Source organism: Branchiostoma belcheri, unplaced genomic scaffold (genome assembly GCF_001625305.1).
Source record: "Branchiostoma belcheri isolate BF01 breed outbred unplaced genomic scaffold, Haploidv18h27 scaffold31, whole genome shotgun sequence".
Lineage (NCBI taxonomy): Eukaryota > Metazoa > Chordata > Leptocardii > Amphioxiformes > Branchiostomatidae > Branchiostoma > Branchiostoma belcheri.
The window spans coordinates 2,788,907-2,806,155 of NW_017803921.1; the positions used below are offsets into that span (position 1 = coordinate 2,788,907).

General features: G+C 42.9%; 2 protein-coding genes across 6 annotated transcripts in view; one reads left to right on the forward strand and one right to left on the reverse strand.

Annotated features, from left to right (window-relative positions):
* The window catches only part of LOC109474528 (eukaryotic translation initiation factor 4 gamma-like), a 23,132-nt gene extending 6,016 nt beyond the window's left edge, over positions 1-17,116 (forward strand). For 3 of the 4 annotated variants that reach the window (XM_019774840.1, XM_019774838.1, XM_019774839.1), the window contains exon 2: positions 11,140-17,116. In XM_019774840.1, the coding sequence (XP_019630399.1) occupies positions 11,177-16,393 (5,217 nt within the window). In that variant the 5' untranslated portion in view covers positions 11,140-11,176 and the 3' untranslated portion in view covers positions 16,394-17,116. Of the gene's footprint in view, positions 1-1,978; positions 2,237-11,139 lie in introns of those variants that run through there. The other variant, XM_019774837.1, reaches the window with a different exon arrangement.
* LOC109474567 (aladin-like) overlaps positions 1-17,249 on the reverse strand; it is a 42,479-nt gene that overhangs the window by 19,269 nt on the left and 5,961 nt on the right. The window lies entirely within an intron of this gene.

Below are 17,249 nucleotides of genomic sequence, written 5' to 3' on the forward strand. Positions count from 1 at the left end.
GTTAGCTGTAAATGATAAGTTTGTGGTACAGAAGTACTAGTAGCTGTGTAAGCTGTTAACATAAAAGTACATTGACAAAAATCAGGCATTACAGTATTTTCACAGCAGACTAGTACACTCTGTGTCTGTAGATGTTAAGTCATGTGGGAATAACGGATGGGCATGTGGGTAGAACACATGACCTCACGCCCATGTATAACCTGTAGGAATGGAGAATTATTACAGATAAGGGGGACGTTAGGTTAGAAAGTATTGATCAAGGATGAGCACAGATGTTTCCAAGTGATAAGCTCCCAACATTCATTCTGATGCCACTTGCTGGGGCGATACCGTTAATGCATTTGGTACCAGATTGTAATCTCAATCTACTTTTAACGATCAACGTACCAAATATCACAACAGGAATGTAAACATGCTTGATGACTAAAGTGTGAATCAAAGCTGCAATATATAAGGTTTAGTAGATAATAGATAAGTTGTTTTAAGTATAGAGAAATTTATATTCCTTATAGTCTTTGATAAACCAACTCTAACTAATCATACGCAGCCACCTACATTTATAATTACCAAGAAACGTGAGTAAGTCGAAAGTTCTTGTGTATACTAGACATTAATATATACAATTGTATATGATTGTTAACACGTGACCTGTGCTTAGCGCAGTGGGGCAAAAATGTACAATAAAAGTCTTCACTCATTAAGTATTCCAAAGCTGTCCCAAAGTCTAGTATTGGCAGTTGACACAACTTGAGGCCTGTTTGCTGCCTCATGTCTGACAAGGTGTCCTTGTGGTTCTGACACACAACACTGTTTGCCTCTGGTAATTGTTCTTCTTTGAACCACATTCAAGCCCACCCTTCGACGTTTGCCTGGATCAAGGACTCGGCTTGCTTGGATCAAGTCGTTAATTTCTCCTCTTACCTTATTTATGTGAACAAGAAGGTCATTGTGAACTACGGAAAAGGAACTTGAAAGGAGTTTTTTTCATGACGACAGTTTTACATTTATTTAATACTTTCAAGATTTTCTTTGAGCATTGCCTATTTGGTGACTAGCATGATTTCAAGTCAAGAATTTATATTAACATTTGTCAAGTAACTCTACATATTAATGATTCTCATGAAATAGCTATAATAAATGTCATGTAAACCTTACTCACCAGTTTGACATGTAATATAAGCAATAAGAAGGAATGAAATTCAGAATAACAACTCAATTCTTGGTTAGGAAGGAAATTGTGGTAATGCATCTTAGAAACGACGTCTGCATTGCCTAACAGGGAAATTGTAACTATCAAATTGGTTGATGAATGTTGAAAAATATTCTCCTAATGGTCCCATTGCAGCAATGTGTTATTATACATATAAAGGGTATTTCTGAACATCTGAGAAAGTATCAATCGTGATATCATGATCATGCCTCCCAGGTCTACATAGCAGCTAAGGCCATGTTGATTTGACTATGGATGACATCTGCATGTGCATGAAAAAAGTTTTTCACAGTTGGCCATATACCATACTCTTTGTGTTTAGTCAATTGTTCAACCTTCATGACCACATAGCTTTCATAATGAATTCGAAGGCTACTTTTTTTGCCAATTCTTTTTTTTTTTTGCTTGCATCAGTTTTGGGATTCCAAGAGGATGTCATCCATATAATCTAATCCACGTGGCCCAATTATTGAGTATTGTTTGAAATGTTGATTCGTAAAGCACATTTTTCTGATGATACAAGCCAAAAATTCCTATACTTGGTTGAAAAGGGGTATTATCAGACATGGATGGTACACTAATGTGTTAGTAATAAGTAAAGGGTCTTCCCCTTAGTCTACAGGAAAGTGGTAATTTGTCTGTCAGCCAGTGAGTCACACAAAGTGTTGAATCATTGCCAACCTCATTGCTAAGAAAAGAAAATGGCTACTGCTCTCACTGTTTCCTGTTGTTAGTAGTTTTGCTTTTTCCTAGAGTACTTTCTAAAGAAGTAACATTACACCTCTCAGCTGTCATCTTGTCATGTGGCAAGAGGTGCCCTTGAATACCCCTGAGTAGCCTCCAGTGTCTGTTAGAACTGGGCGGAGGATTCAAACCTGGCGCCACCTTACCGTTTGTTGTCAGACCGGTTTTACTGGTGCGTGATGACATCACAGGACACTGTCTTGTCCTCCATGTTTTTTCCAAGGTTTTAGAACTTTGTTGCGACAATTTCGCTTCTCACAGACGACCTTTCATCTCTTGAAGGTATGTATGGTTTGCTGAATGCCTCAAATACCTACTGGCTAAGAGCATAAACCTAGACTTTGTGTGGGAAGTACTAGTATTTCACCTATCTGAAAGCACTTCAGGCAACTCATAGGATCTCTTTTCCCTCTAGTATGTAAAGACTTTGTTCAAACATTTGGTACAAACGATTTCTGTGCATTCTGTGCTACACACAATACTACTACATGTAGATGTATTGTAGAATCTGATGTTCTATGTCTATACCTTTTACATTTTACCAGACTGTAAGATTTTAGTATTTAGTTGTTCAGAAATTTGTCAAGATATGCCTCAACTATACTACGATTTTGAAAGTCCTTTGAATAACTGGCCATAACTCAGTTACAATAGGAGGGAAGCTCTAGTTACATGAATAATTTGTAATCTCCGTAAACAATGGATTTAATGGAAAGTAAACAAGACACCTGTGACCTGGGGCTCACTGTAACTCTAGATTCATTCAATATTTGGGAGGTTGGTTCTACTTTGCATAGAATCCTTCCTGCTGACAACAACACATACTGAGGCTAGAAATTTCTTTTAGAAGAGTACCTCAAAATACAAGTGACAACTTTCCTTTACAGATGAGTTAATCATTATGGTTTTGTAGTATAATTATAGACCTCTACTCAAAGTATGGTCACATGGTCGTATAATGTACTTTCCCTCATATTTTGTCACAAAAAATAACTGGCAAATGGTTTTAAATTATTTCAGCCACTGATCTACGTGTACTCACAAAACATGAAAATTATATTTGCGTGAGGGATCAATTCATTATTCTTTTATCTAGATTCAATCTATAAATCTATGATTTGCTGCTGTAAGAAATAATCTTCTCATGGTTTTGTATTGCCTGTAGCAGCAAAGAAGAAATAGTTTGAATATTTTAGAAAAGGGAAGGTTTTTGAAAATGTGCGCACTTTGTTGTTGATGACCGACAATTTGCGTAATTGTGGCGTGGCTTCCCTTGTACATGGTACAAACACTGGGCCTGTTGTTTTCCAAGGCAGCCTTTTTGAAGTTTGGTTGTTCCATGGCCACCGTGCGTAACTGTGTATGCTGTGGTAATAGCTTTGAACAAAGAGAGGGCAGGTATGGTGCCATGTTTGGGGATGCTCGGGTGTCATAGGTTGGAATGTACGAAGGTGTGTCGCTCAAAAGCGGCATTCGATTGGACAGCATTGCTCTGTTATGGGAGCACATTCTTGGATTGTTATTTTTCTCTGCAGCATTTGTTGTATAACAGAGAGGAATAGAGCACACAGGTATGATTAGCGGGTGTAACTCTAGCTTTCTGTGGAATCCTTGAGCTAAGAAGCTTAGTTTCGGGTATAGGTAGCTGAAGGCCCCTTGAATAAGCAATAAGTCAAGAGAGATATGACTTACCTTTACCTTTTGAAAATACAATACAATTCACAAGTGATACGAAATCTGCATAAAATGGAATGGCCGGCATATACACATGTGGAAGTGTGGGAAATAAGAACCTAATCTTATGCGTGATAAAAAAGGCAGTTTGTTGAAAGTGCAGTAGATAATATTACATAAAGGACAATTCTAGTTCCTCATTCCATGTATAGAATCTGTCAGTTTACCCAGAGGGAGATTTCAGACAATAAAAGTCAATAGGTTAACACAAGAGGGGCTACAAATGGGTGTGTAAGTTTACCTTTGCACAGTGCAAGAGGATCATAATGGTGTTTTGGACTGACAGTAATTGTCGATAATGTCTAAAATTGATCCCGGAAAACCCTTGGAAACCCTTCAGTTGATGCAAGCGGCTGTGTTTGTTTATGGTTGCATCTGTGATGTGGGTCAAAAGGTATCTGCAAAACAACCAAGATGGCAGCCGGCTGCAGGTGAGGTCAGAAGCAGGTGAGATGACCCCAGGTGAAACTGTAACGGCCGATCCAGTCTACTGGGCATTAGGTTAGAAGGCTTATGTGTGTTTGAGTGCTGAAGGAGGGTCTGTGAAAATAATGATTCCTATTCTTTTTAGCTGAAGTCTTTTATTAACCTTTATCTTGTCCTTTTGACTTTTTTGGTATCAATTTTATTAATACTTATATTCAGTAACTTCAGCACACGTATCTCTTTGCTTCTGTTTTTGCAGCTAGACATCAGAAAAACTTGCACAGCTCCAATTTTACCTGCACTAAGGTGCATATACACCCAGTATTTTGAGCCCTAGAATCCTGAGGCTTGTACCCGCAAAGCCTTCCTTCTTATTATATAGCGTCCTTGCTACTTCTCATTCCATGCTTCACTTAAATTACTTCCAGAGCAAAAGAGCGCCTTTCTTCAGATGTTGGCTTACAACGTTCTCCTATGCATACCGTGTGCAGTGAACTCAGAGATAAGAAACAACAGGCACGGAGAACATTCGTCTTCAGCCAGTATTTTCTATTAGGGAAGGCTGACAAACCAATCACTAAGCACCCTATCCATCACGTCCAAGGTGTGGACGTGCATGCAAACTGGGGAGCGCAGCGGGAAGGTTTCATCTAATACTGTCACCTCTTCTAGTCAGTCTTCCGTTAAAAATGTCCTTGGTGAAGGCAAGGCATGCAAGTTAATCTGACACCGTGCAAAAGCCCTTACGGTAGGGAACAAAATACAAGTAGATTTAGGCATGCTTTCCTGAATTTCATCCTGTCTAGTCTTCAAAATAGATTTTCTACAGCCTTCGCCGACAATTTTTTTGTGTGCTGACAAAATTGTGTGCAAGAGAACAGTTACTGTAATTCGAAGGCATGTTATGTCTAATGTTGAAGCTGTGTAATCTAAAGGTCTAAAGTCAGTGCTCAAGCCAGCCTGAAGTTTTTTCTGTCGTCTCAATTTTGTTTGAGGTACTGTACCATTAATCATGTCAAGTTCCAAATCCTAGACTGCTTGGTAGACTAAGCTTACCAGTAGTTTAATGATATCTCGATCTTACCATATCTTTACCTGCCAATTTTTGGCCATCAAAGATGATGGATTGGGCAAAATTTTTGTTCGTCATGAGCCTCAAAATTCCGTCAAATGACAGAAAGACGAATGCTAGCTAGAACAACATCTAAAACATTGAAACGGCTTTTCAATGTATTTATCTGATAGTGTTGGGGCCGACAGTTGGTGTTCAGCAAGTAGGAGTAATGATGATCCATTGCTCACTGCCCTCCTCTGGTCAAGATCATATGCAAACTGTGACATGAGGGGGTGAGAAATTGCAGGAAGCATTCAAACATGAAATTCCCATCAATAATAATTGTAGAGGCTATAAATTTCATTGTTTTATGTGACAGCAATTTCGTCTGGCCTTTCTTTCGAGGGGAACCAAGCAAGGAGTTTTGTGTATTTAGTAAAATATAGCAAACAATTCAAAGCAGTCTGTTCTATAGAATGTCTATGATCATGATTCGGTTTTACACTTTTCTGACCAATTTTTCAATTTTGTTCTCAAAAGGCATTGAAATTCTAGCTATCACATACCAAGGAATGATTGCACCAGAGACTGTTGGATAGCAGTAAAAATACTAAGTGGGGTCATGTGGCATAACAGCAGAGCATCGGGCTCAGAACCAAGAGGTCCTAGGTTCAGATCCTGCCATATCACCAGTCTTGTGCCCTTGGGAAAGGCACACAACTTTCCTCACTTCACTCAGGTGAAAATGTCAGTAACAGTATGATCATTATCATGATCATGAGTATTAAAGGATGAGAAGTTTTACATCTAAAATTTAGTAAAAAAAACTCTAATGTCATGCATGTGTTCTTCAATGATGATCATTCAGACTTTAATATGTACAGTTTCTGTCTTTGACATATGGTTTAATCATTTTTAACCTCCTTGGATTAATGCAGCGTACTTCCATTGTTTTTATTGTTTCAGCCTTATTTCCTGTTCTTTCCCGCCTACTTTTTTGTCCCAGTGCGGCCTTACATTTCTACTCACGTCCAAAGCTATCATTACCGGGATGGCCTGTTTATGTGGCCCATGAGTGGGGTTCTAGAGCGCTTTGCCCTCTGCGGGTCACTGCCCCTGCACAATTCTTTGTGAACTGAAGTGTTCAGTCCCTGTGGTGGGGGCGACAGACTACTTAGTGGAGTAGCTGTTGTTGTGTGGGAGGGCTGTGAAGAAAAGTGTTCCATGGAGGTGCCAGTATCTGTCTACATTGGGACTGTAATAGTAAGTATATGAAGAGTTGAACATCTTTAGTGTCTACCTAATGCATGTAAATGTATAGCATGGCTGCATAACACATTTTTAGGCCCTGAGTTATTAGCCAGCATGACTGTGAATCAGGGCCTAACTGTGGGGGGCTATGGTATAATTTCCTTGGGGGCATGGAGTCTGAGAACTGGCCTATGTTCAATGTAGGTCCTGGAAACAGTTTGGCACCCAGGCTAGTCAATATATCACCTGAGGGTTCAACTTGTTATATAAAATAAGGTAAGGTGTATGCTGAGTCATGGTGTAGACAGTACTAGGCAAGAAATATGGATGTGTTCACGGAACTATGTTCACGGTGGCGGCAGGTGCAGAAAAAAGAAAGTCAGCAAATTATTAGTTTACAGTAATTTATGATATATTAGCATAAAAGTACCAGGAAGAAATCAGGAACTACAGTATTACGTTTGGTAAGAGTTGCTTCTAAAATATGATACAGTAGTCAGCAGACACTTTGCAACTGTAACCCATACCAAGGACATAATACATCCTGCAAGTCTAAGGGCTTTTCTGTCCATCCAGGCCCGCTGGGTGGTGATCTGATTTTGTTAGACTAACACTGACCACATGGGGTTTCCCAATCATGTCACAGGACATAGCAGGTGCATTCCGCATGCTTGAGCCACACATTCCAGATGTTAACTCATCCATACATCCACAACCATTCCATAGGGGCCACAGCCCTCTCTACTTCCTTTACAAATCACTGTCAAGTTCTCAGAAAAACTACAGGAAGTTGAAGACATGGGGAGAGTTTTACTACATGTACTAGTATCTCGTTTCAAGCTAGAAGGAAGGTTGGTAAGTCAGTAGTAAATTTACATTACAGTAACTGTGTTTCACATTGATTTACTATAGAAGTGAAAAATGCAGAGAATGTTCACGTAGGTACGACCAAACATAAGGTTTTGTCAGGGATGAGTGCAGCTGTGTACAGCTACTGTGTCCATGCCTTATTATTCCAGAAATGTGTAGTTTCAGGTGTCCAACAATCCTCTTTCATGGTCTATCAACTATCTATAACTCTATGCGTGGAAACAGTAGTCGAACAGGCCATGTTGGGGTAAGTTCTCTCAATTTCTTATCAGTAGAAACAAACAGCTTGGCGCCTTTTCAAAGGGGATTTTAAGTGGACTATTGTTGAGTTCATAGGCCAATCCTTGCCAGTCCATATGGCACATTATTATCACCTTATTGTCAACGATCTTTACACTGGACAAATGTTTGCCTAACCAAACCTCCCAACTACATACTACCCTGCTGTGAGAGTAAACAAGGCTGTATGTACCCAGTCTTCACCCCAGGGGCAATGGACCATGCAGACTGCACAGTAGTCCTGACATGTGCTGGGAATAAACATGGGATTAATCAGCAATTTTTTGCCCTGTTGATAAAATCCTGTAGTTTATCAACATTCTGGAAAGTTATCGATAACATGCATGGATGTTATCTAGTGAAAGTGTCTTGTGTATATATCAAAGTTTAGTGTATATTTTGAGAATTTAGACTTTCAACTTGAAGGCAGTTTGGATGGGGTAAATGTCAGCATACATGTACAGTCAACAGTTGTCTTGTTCCTGCATTCTTGTGTGAGTTGGAATGTGCTTAGCACTTGTGCAGTGGGCTTAGCCTATCGATCACTGTAGGGTTTGAAAGGGAGTTGTAGAGGTTGATGTTTTACTCTTCTCTTTAGTAGGGTATGGCGGCACCAATTTAATTTGTTGGTTCTCATATATTTTTTCAGACAAAATATGAAGTGAAAAAATAGGCCATAGCATCCTGTGATAGCCACAGAAGCTACGATACAGGGCTGGTTAACCGTTTATAATTCAAATAGTGAATTTGGACTTTTAATCAAACCACTGCATTGATAGATTGGAACAAAAACTGTAACAACTATGAACACCAGGATTTTCTTCAATTGTTGAGACAAAAAAAGGAGCATTTTGGAGTTGATTTAGAACCTGAATTCTATATTTTTTTTTTGTAAAGTAGAAAAAATGAATATGGTGGAATATAAAAAAGGTCAGTGTAGGTCATGGTAAACAGTGTAGCTCCCAAGGTAGCAAAGAAAAGGCTGCTGCAGAAGTATTTAACACAATTTGGCAGAGATCACAGACTTCAAACAGCTGTCATCCCCTTTATGGTGCTTCAGCCTGGTTACCGCAGAATGTATACACATGATCTAGATCAGCAACAATTTCTACTGTAGACAGATGTCCCTAGTGTGTCTGGTCTTGTGTTCCCAGGTCACAAATTTCCCAGTGGTTAGAAACTCAACTACACCTCTTATAAGCATTCAGAATTGATTAGAATGGCCATTTAGTTTCATGTGTACAACAATTCTTTCCAGGTGTTGAAACTGGTGGTTCAAGTAAATAAGTTTTACTCAGAATAGCAGGTTAGTGCAGGTAAAATTGGAACTGTGTAGGTATTTCAGATGTCTACCTGCACCTAACCTGCACTGGTCCATGTACTGCATTTATATAAATATAAATGTGTGTGGATTTTTATTTGCTGCATTGATTGTAACCTCCTCTGCAGTATAGAAGAATAAATAAATGTAAATGGTTCCTGACCAGTTTACATTTTGATCCATACGTCCTAAATTCTGAGTGGTGATGATAAAATTTGTCTGGTGCAGGTACATATGTAATTTTTAATGTTACCTGCACTGGTGCAGAAAAAAAGGATTTCAAGCCCTGGGCAATATACCTTGCTCCTCAGCCAACCAAAACCACATTAAACCATTTCACATTGTATACATAACATATACAAGTGCAGAACCAACAAATCACAGATAACATTTGTACACCCAGTGTTAATGATTAAGGCATGTTTCAATGGAGGGTTTTCTAAGGTCAATCTAAGCCATAGGTCAAGGAAAACAAGACACCCAGTAATGCTCAGAAGTTTGAATACTTAAAAGCCACCCCCAGAAATGGCCTCAGGTTTCATACCCCCAGCAAAATGTCCCTTTGTAACATCTGGTTCTCACTACGGAAGGTCAAGCAAAGATTTTTGTGGAATGTCAAATCCTTTGAAGCTGGATTATGAGGTACATGTAACACTGCCTGTGTTCTATAGTCCATGGAACAGATCAGAATAAGGGGAATGGATATATCGCATAAGCGTAAGTACCTTCAGCAAGTCTTGATATGGTACAATGAATGTTGAACAGTGTGTTATTGTATATCCTGAGCCTCTTCAACATTGAGGTTAATCAGACATCTTGGTTTAGGTTACAAGGTTAGTCCTTTCGTCTATACTGATATACATTTGCCGAACCAGTCCAATTTTTGGTCTTCCACCTTTGATTTCTGAGAGATTAGTATTTTATCTGAGAATAGAAAGGGGATTTTCTTTGAGATGTTTTGTACTAAATTGTACCATATGATATCAACAAAATTTAATATCATAACTGTGTGCCCTTTAGCACGTGCATACTAACCTTGTACGACTCTGCACAGTACCTGAAGCTTATGTTGGTATATAAGTGAAGGATACTCCCAATACTTGGCAGTCGTTACCCTAACACTGTAATGTTCTAGCAAAAAGGTTGAGGCTTATCTGTTGTGATTCTGACATGGCCTTGGCTGATCCTTGGGCACTGAGTCTCTCAAAGGGGATATCACCACTCTAGTTTTAGATCAATGTCAATGTCAGTGACGATAATGGAAAATTTGGAAATGTTGCTCACCCGACATGCACGCTACTGAAAGGGTCTCAGTCCTTAGGACTGGATGTTAAGCCGTGGTCCACTGTTCATTGTGCTTGTTGAAAAGAGCTAGGGGAATTTCCCTGTTACAATAAACCTGTAAATACTGTACATAGCATCTGTCTTCTCTCTCACAACCAGTAGGATATTAGTTCTTCAATGAGCTAAAACTGGATCTAGATGACTTTCCTTTTTCAAAGTACCATGAACAAATCATCAAGAAGCAACTTATGCTAGATAATGATGTAAAGAGGTTTATTCTCCTGTAGTTTCACAATATCTGGAAGAAATAAAAAAAAAATTGGAAAAGAAGCTGCACAAACTACTTGGTATTGAAAGCTGAATTCCTAATAGCCCATTCACCAACCCACCCCTAAATACTTGCTGGTCTGTCCCTAACTTGATTTGTGTTCCCAGACAGGGCCTTTCATGCCCTGTGTGACCTTAATTGACTGTAACCACTAACCTCAAGTCTCCAGTAGGGTCGTGGCAACAGTCACAATAAATATGGGAAACCTTTCAGCACCCAGCTAAACATGACCTTGTACTATAGTAACACTAACAGTACTTCTCTCTGCCAACTTAGTGTTTTTGTCTACTATAATAGACTAATGCAATTTTCGTAAACCATCATTGAACTGGGCATCAAACTGGTACGTTTTTCAGATCGGCAAATTTAATATGATGTGATAAACCTTGTGAGATTCTTGTCTTTTTACTTTGAGACCTATTCAATAATGCATTCAGCAATACTAGTATATAGAATTGTAACTGGAGAGAGAGAATAATTAGAGCCAAAAGGCAAAAGGTTGTCCTGAAAACACACAATGTACATCCTCTCCCATATCATACATTCTCAAATACCTGTATTTCTCTTTCAAAAGACTTCTAACATGTTCTAGCAGTGAAAGTCAAAGTCTAACATGCTCTCTTATCTCTGTCTTACAGGCGTATGCTGACTGGTGATAGCTAGAGCCTGTCCATCATGTCCCTAAACGGAGGCTGGTCCCAGCCTAACCAGGCTCTCAGCCCGGAGAGTTTCAACCCCATGATGCTTCAGAAAGAACTCATGCATGCCTGGGAGGAGGAGAAGCCCCAGCCGGGAATGTCTGTTGCGGAGCTGCGCCGCCGGTTCGAGCTGGGAAACGACAATCAAAACGCCACCGCGAGAACCCCGACACGTGCTCAAGAAGAGCCGCAGAGCCGACGGCAGGAATATGCACAGAGGAGACCAGTCCCTGCTCCCCGCGAATACGCGACTCCAGAAAGAGAGGAGTATAGACAACAAGAGTATGCCCAACCGAAACGGTACAACTATACGCAAGAACAACAATACAGCCAGGCACCTCGGTACCCGCAGAGGGAGTATACACAACCAGAACGAGACACGTACCACCAGAAGGAAAATATCATGCCCAGGCCGATAGCCAGACCTGCTTCTGCCAGTCCCAAACAAGTCGACTCACCACAGAGCCAAATTATCGTCCCTTCTCCTAAGTCTGTGTCGGCCAGGAAGAAGGCAATAAACCAGCAGAAGGAGAAAGTACCGAGGAAACAAGTCCGTAGTATCTACAACACCATACAGCAGGATTTGTATCAGCAGCAGGAGTATGAACAGCAGCGTGGGCCAGCTTCGTCTGTACCTGCGAGGCAACATGCACCCGAACCAACCCTCTCCAGTACACAGCGTCATTCAAGCTGGTCTGGTCTTCTGGATGACGATCAAGAATCTTACAATAGACAATCAGATAATAAGGTCCCCCCTCCCCCGCCCCGAAGGAAGACACCCGTGGGTTACGCGTACCAGCGACCGTACAGCTACCATTCATCGGCTCACAACGAAGATCCTAGCCTTGGTTTCATGAAGCAGCCAGAAGAGTACCGAGTGGAGAAGAAGATGAGGCAGGAACAGCCGACTGAGAGGGATGAGGTAGAGGAGGTGACCCAAGATGCGTATGCCGATCAAATCCGAAAGATGATGAAGCGAACCCCTGCGCAGTATTCGCCGATTCGTCCAGTGAAACCCTCAACAGAAAAGCGATTAGTGGGTCCGTCAGATGAGGATATCTTCAGATACGCTAAGTCACAAGAGCCGCTGCATGTTCGACGTAGCCCGCAGGCAAAGCTGCAATCAGAGGGGCACTACGATCCCAAATACAAGAAAGGGCAGTGGGGAGAGAGGCCTGACACCAAAGCTTCCTATGAGAGGCCTCAAAGTGCAACCCGAGAAAGTCCGCAGCCTGTTCAAAACAGGTACGGCTCCCCAGCTGACACCGGACAGAGATATGGTGACGACAGGGCTCGTCAGTCTCCCATAACTCGCAGCACGTCATGGAACCAACAACAGGTCCCAGAAAGAGAACAACAAGACAGGAGTGCAGTCAACATGAAAAAGAGCATCACGATCAACTCCTTGCAGCCCAGGGGCAGTTTTAGTGAGTCTGAACCAGGAGAAAGCATAGGCTCTCTGGATGACAAAGTCAACTCCTATCTAGAAATGAAGGGGTTCAAGCCTAAGCCACAGGCTGAAACGAGTGAACCGGTACAGCGTAGGCCTCAGCGAAACCGTGCAAAGTTTACCAACCGAGAGTCTTACGTGTACCGGGACTCGACACCAAGTCCGCAGCACTCTACACAATCGTACGAGCCAGCACAACGATCGTCACCACGGCCAGCCTCCATCGATTTCCCTCCTCCTCCTCCCGAAATGCTCGACTTCCCGCCACCCCCTCCACTAGAGTACACCACTGCAGAAATCGTGCACTCTACCCACCCGACATCTGTTGTCTCTTCAACTGCTTACGACAGAGACGATCCCCCTGGAAAGCTCAACTCAAACACCACGCAAACCGAGGAACGGTACGAGGAACCGCGACGGGACCGTGACTTCAACAGGATCAACCTCCAACTTCGCCAACAGACTGAAGAGCGGGTCAACTCTTATCCTTCTAGTGACGCTGAGGATGAAGAATCTTCAAGCAACTACTCTTACGAACAAAGCTCTCCTGAAAGACGACACCTGCAGAAGAAGTATGCTGGTATTCCACGTAGCCCCGTCATCGACTTCAAGGATTTCCTAGAAAATGGGGAGGAGCAAAACAGCAAAGCAGACGATATCAAGTTTCAGAGATATCCAGTGCGAGAGGATGAGCCTAAAGCTATGTCCAGAGAAGACAGCTTTGTGAGCAGCACCAGTGGAAGTGCAATCGGTTTCCCTCTTCATCGTACAGAGGAAGTCTGGTCAATCTCTCCACCTGAGGACCCAACATCGTCGGAGTATCAAATCTTTGAAGCTCCTACTGAACCTGACCCCAAGCAGTCACCTGAGCTCAGGGCTCCGTCAGAGAGGAAAATGGAGAGGAAACAGGTCCAGAAACGTCCCAGTATGAAGGACTTACAGGGCAGGACACAGAACGTGATTAACCGTCACTCGAGAGAGAACCTCAGCTATGTGGATGGGAGGAGAGATGTTGATGTCAGCGGTTCGTCCCCGACGCTTACACCATCCGAGTCTGGAACAGAAACGGAAGATTCTCCTCGCGAGTGGAGGAGGCAGCTGCAGCAGCAAGATTTAGCCGAACGGGAGCAAAAGTACTGGCGACAAGAGGAGGAAAGGTTGAGAAGGGATGAAGATGAGAGGGCAGCTAAGGTCGCAGCTGTGAAGGAACGGCGGGACTCGGATAAACGGGCCTGGCTGGGGGAGCAGGAAAGGATGGAGAGGATGCAGCGAGAATACGAGGAAAGGCAGAGACTAGAAGAGGACAGGCGGAGGTTGTTAGATCTCAAGAAACGAGAAGATCAGAGAAAGGCAGAGGAAGAAGCCAGACAGGCTGAGGAGCAGGCCAGACGAGAGGTAGAAGAGAAATTATGCAGACAGGCAGAGGAAAGAGAGAGACAGGAGGCCGAGATGAAAGCTCAACAAGAAGCTGAAGAACGGGCGAAATGGGAAGCACAAGAAAGGGCCCGCAGGGAAGCAGAGATCAAAGCAAGGATGGAAGCAGAGGAGAGAGCTAAACAAGAAATGGAAGAAGCAAGAAGAGAAGCGGAAGAAAGAGCTCGTAGGGAGGCAGAATTAAGAGCTAGGAGAGAAGCCGAGGAGAGAGCTCAAAGAGAGGCAGAAGAACGGGCAAGGAGGGAAGCCGAGGAGAGAGCCAGGAGGGAAGCTAGAGAAAGAGCCATCAGAGAGGCTGAGGAGGAAGCTCGAAGGGAAGCCGAGATACGAGCAAGGATAGAAGCAGAGGAAAGAGCTCACATGGAAGCAAAGGAAAGAGCTCGTAGGGAGGCAGAGGAAAGAGCTCGTAGGGAGGCAGAAGAAAGAGCTCAAAGAGAAGCTGAAGAAAGAGCTAGAAGGGAAGCTGAACAAAGAGCTCAAAAGGAAGCAGAGGAAAGAGCTCGATGGGAAGCAGAAGAAAGAGCTCGATGGGAAGCGGAAGAAAGAGCTCGTAGGGAAGCAGAAGAAAGAGCTCATTGGGAAGCGCAAGAAAGAGCTCGTAGGGAAGCTGAAGAACGAGCTCGTAGGGAAGCGGAAGAAAGAGCTCGTCAAGAAGCTGAAGAAAGATCTCGTCGACAAGCCGAAGCCAGAAGGGAGGCACAAGAGCAAGCATTCAGAGAAGCTCAGGAAAAGAAGAGAGAAGAAGAACAAAAAGCTAGAAAAGAAGCTGAGGCAGCTGAGATAAGGGCACGACTGGAACACGAGGACCGGATTCGCAGGGAGGTGGCCGCACAAGCACAACAGGAACTCGAAATGGCACAAAAAGCTGCAGACGAACAGATGAGGAAGGAAGAGGAACTAAAAGTAAAGCTGGAGGCTGACAAACAAGCAGAAATGGAGGCCAAGAAAATGTGGGAAGCTGCTGAACAATCGGTCAAGGAAGCTGAGGAAAGAGCACGACGTGCATCGTTAAACCGTCAGAAAAAGGAGCAGGAGGCAGAACAGAAGATTTCTCCACAGAAGATTTCTCCACCGAGAGAGAGGGCAAGAAGCGACACTGAAGAAGTTTCTGCAAGAAAGCCTCCCATTCCAGCTCCCCGTAGGAGAAACCAGTCCGAAGCACCAGATGAGCAAACCACGTCACTGAAGAGGGGAGCCAAGGACAGAATGAGCCTGCGAGAGCTGAAGGAGTTCACCAGAGGTACTATCCTAAGGTTGTCTAGCAGAAGTCTGGCCAGCTACGCATCAGAACCACCACCGGATCTCAGGTCTGACGTCGACTTAAGATCACCTGACAGTGGCGGGGGAGGGAGGCTGCGCAAGAAGGTTCCTAGTCTGAGGGACCTGAAGACTCAGACCAGAGACCAGATCATCAGACATTCCAGAGACAGCCTCTCCTACCGAAGGTCTCACAGTTCTCTATCCAGTCCGGGGCCTTTCTCTGGAGATGATGATGATGACGATTATTACGTACCATTCAACGATTATGACAGTGATGAAGACAACTCTCTGCGACAGAAAGTCCCCCCTTGCATGCGTCCTCATCGCAGGAAGGGACCAGGCAGCAAATCTGCTGATCCTTTACAGCGAAGATCCTTCCACGAGATGCCGCAAGACGGACTATCCAGCGACATGCCGCCTGTTCGAGTCACCATTCCTATGAGGGGAGCCAAATCTACAGAAGCCATTGTGCAACAGAAGAAGAAGCAGAACATGACTGTTGAAGTTACGTTGGTGCCTCGGGCGTCCATCGAAAACCTGGATAAGTTCAAACCAGAGGTCAAAGTCACCAATAATGCCATGGAGTACAAAAAGCTGACAGGAAGTATGCCAGAGCTAAGCGACGACGGCAGTGAGAAGAAAGCGCCGTCAGGGCTGAGAGGGTCGCGTAGTAAGTCAGATTACGGCATAGGAAAAGGCAGAGGATCCAAGATGACATCAGGGGACACTGGCTACAGTTCCGTCACCTCGGACGACAGCCCGGATAACGTCCCCAGCCGGCCCCGTACTCGCTCATGGAAAGGATCGGTGTCTCTCGACACGGAAGGAATGGACGACTTGCTTGCAGAAGAAAAGGAGGCCGACAAGAAGGAAGCTAAGAGCCCCAAGAGCCCTAAGAGTCCAAAGTCCAAAACCAAAAAGAAAAGCGGGACCTTCCCTCGGTTTAAGCAAGATCAGAAGCAAGAAAGGCCTCGGTCTCGTGTCGAAATTCTCCTACATGGAATAGGCAACCAAGATCCCAAAGCCCCATATTATGAAACTGAGGTGTAACAGATATTTTGAATCATCTATATATTGTCTTCATGTTGTACAGTGTTTGACCATTGCTGGTCACATGAATCAGCATGAAAAAATAGTATGGACTACTATGTACTCCAAATTTGAGGTTCAGGCTATTATAAAGCAAGAGTGTTGGAACTGGACTGTGTTTGTACAAACGTCTGCGAGGTGAAAAGAAGAGAAGATCTACACAATTTCTACACCAGGACTGAAAGGAACTTTGTGCTTGGTGCACTTCAAGTTTAAGTTCAACTACAAATCGGCAACATTACCAAACAACACTCAACAAAGTTCAAAGGAACTGCACTGGGAAACATGTTAATGTGTAAGAAGACAGCAATCATGTTTTATGTAAATATGCAACTATTGTTCCTTTCAATTGTGTATTGATGGACAAAACGTTGTTAATGTGTATATTAAGAGATGTCACAGTCACCATGGATATGTCTGTTAGTTGTCAAGTTTGTACAAACCTATCTTAGTTAGAGAGGTTTCAAAGTATTACGTGTCTAAGTAGCAAAACATACATGTGCTACCAGTAAACAGTACATAGTGGTGTAGTTCCATCAAGTCTTTGATGAATGTAGTTTTTCCCTCCCATATCAAAATCCAAAAGTACCAAGCTCTGGACTCTGATGTGCTACTATTTATTTTTGGCCAACATAAAAATGTAGCCTTTTCAAAAGGTCCATTAGAAAGGCTTACTGTTCAGACAAATTGCTTCAATCAATTAAAATAGCAAGGGAAAGACAACTGGAGGAAATGACGTAGTATATGTTCAAATGTAAAATGTAAAGGTGTTTTGTCCTCAACAAAACAATATTACCCATGAACATATCAAACAGAG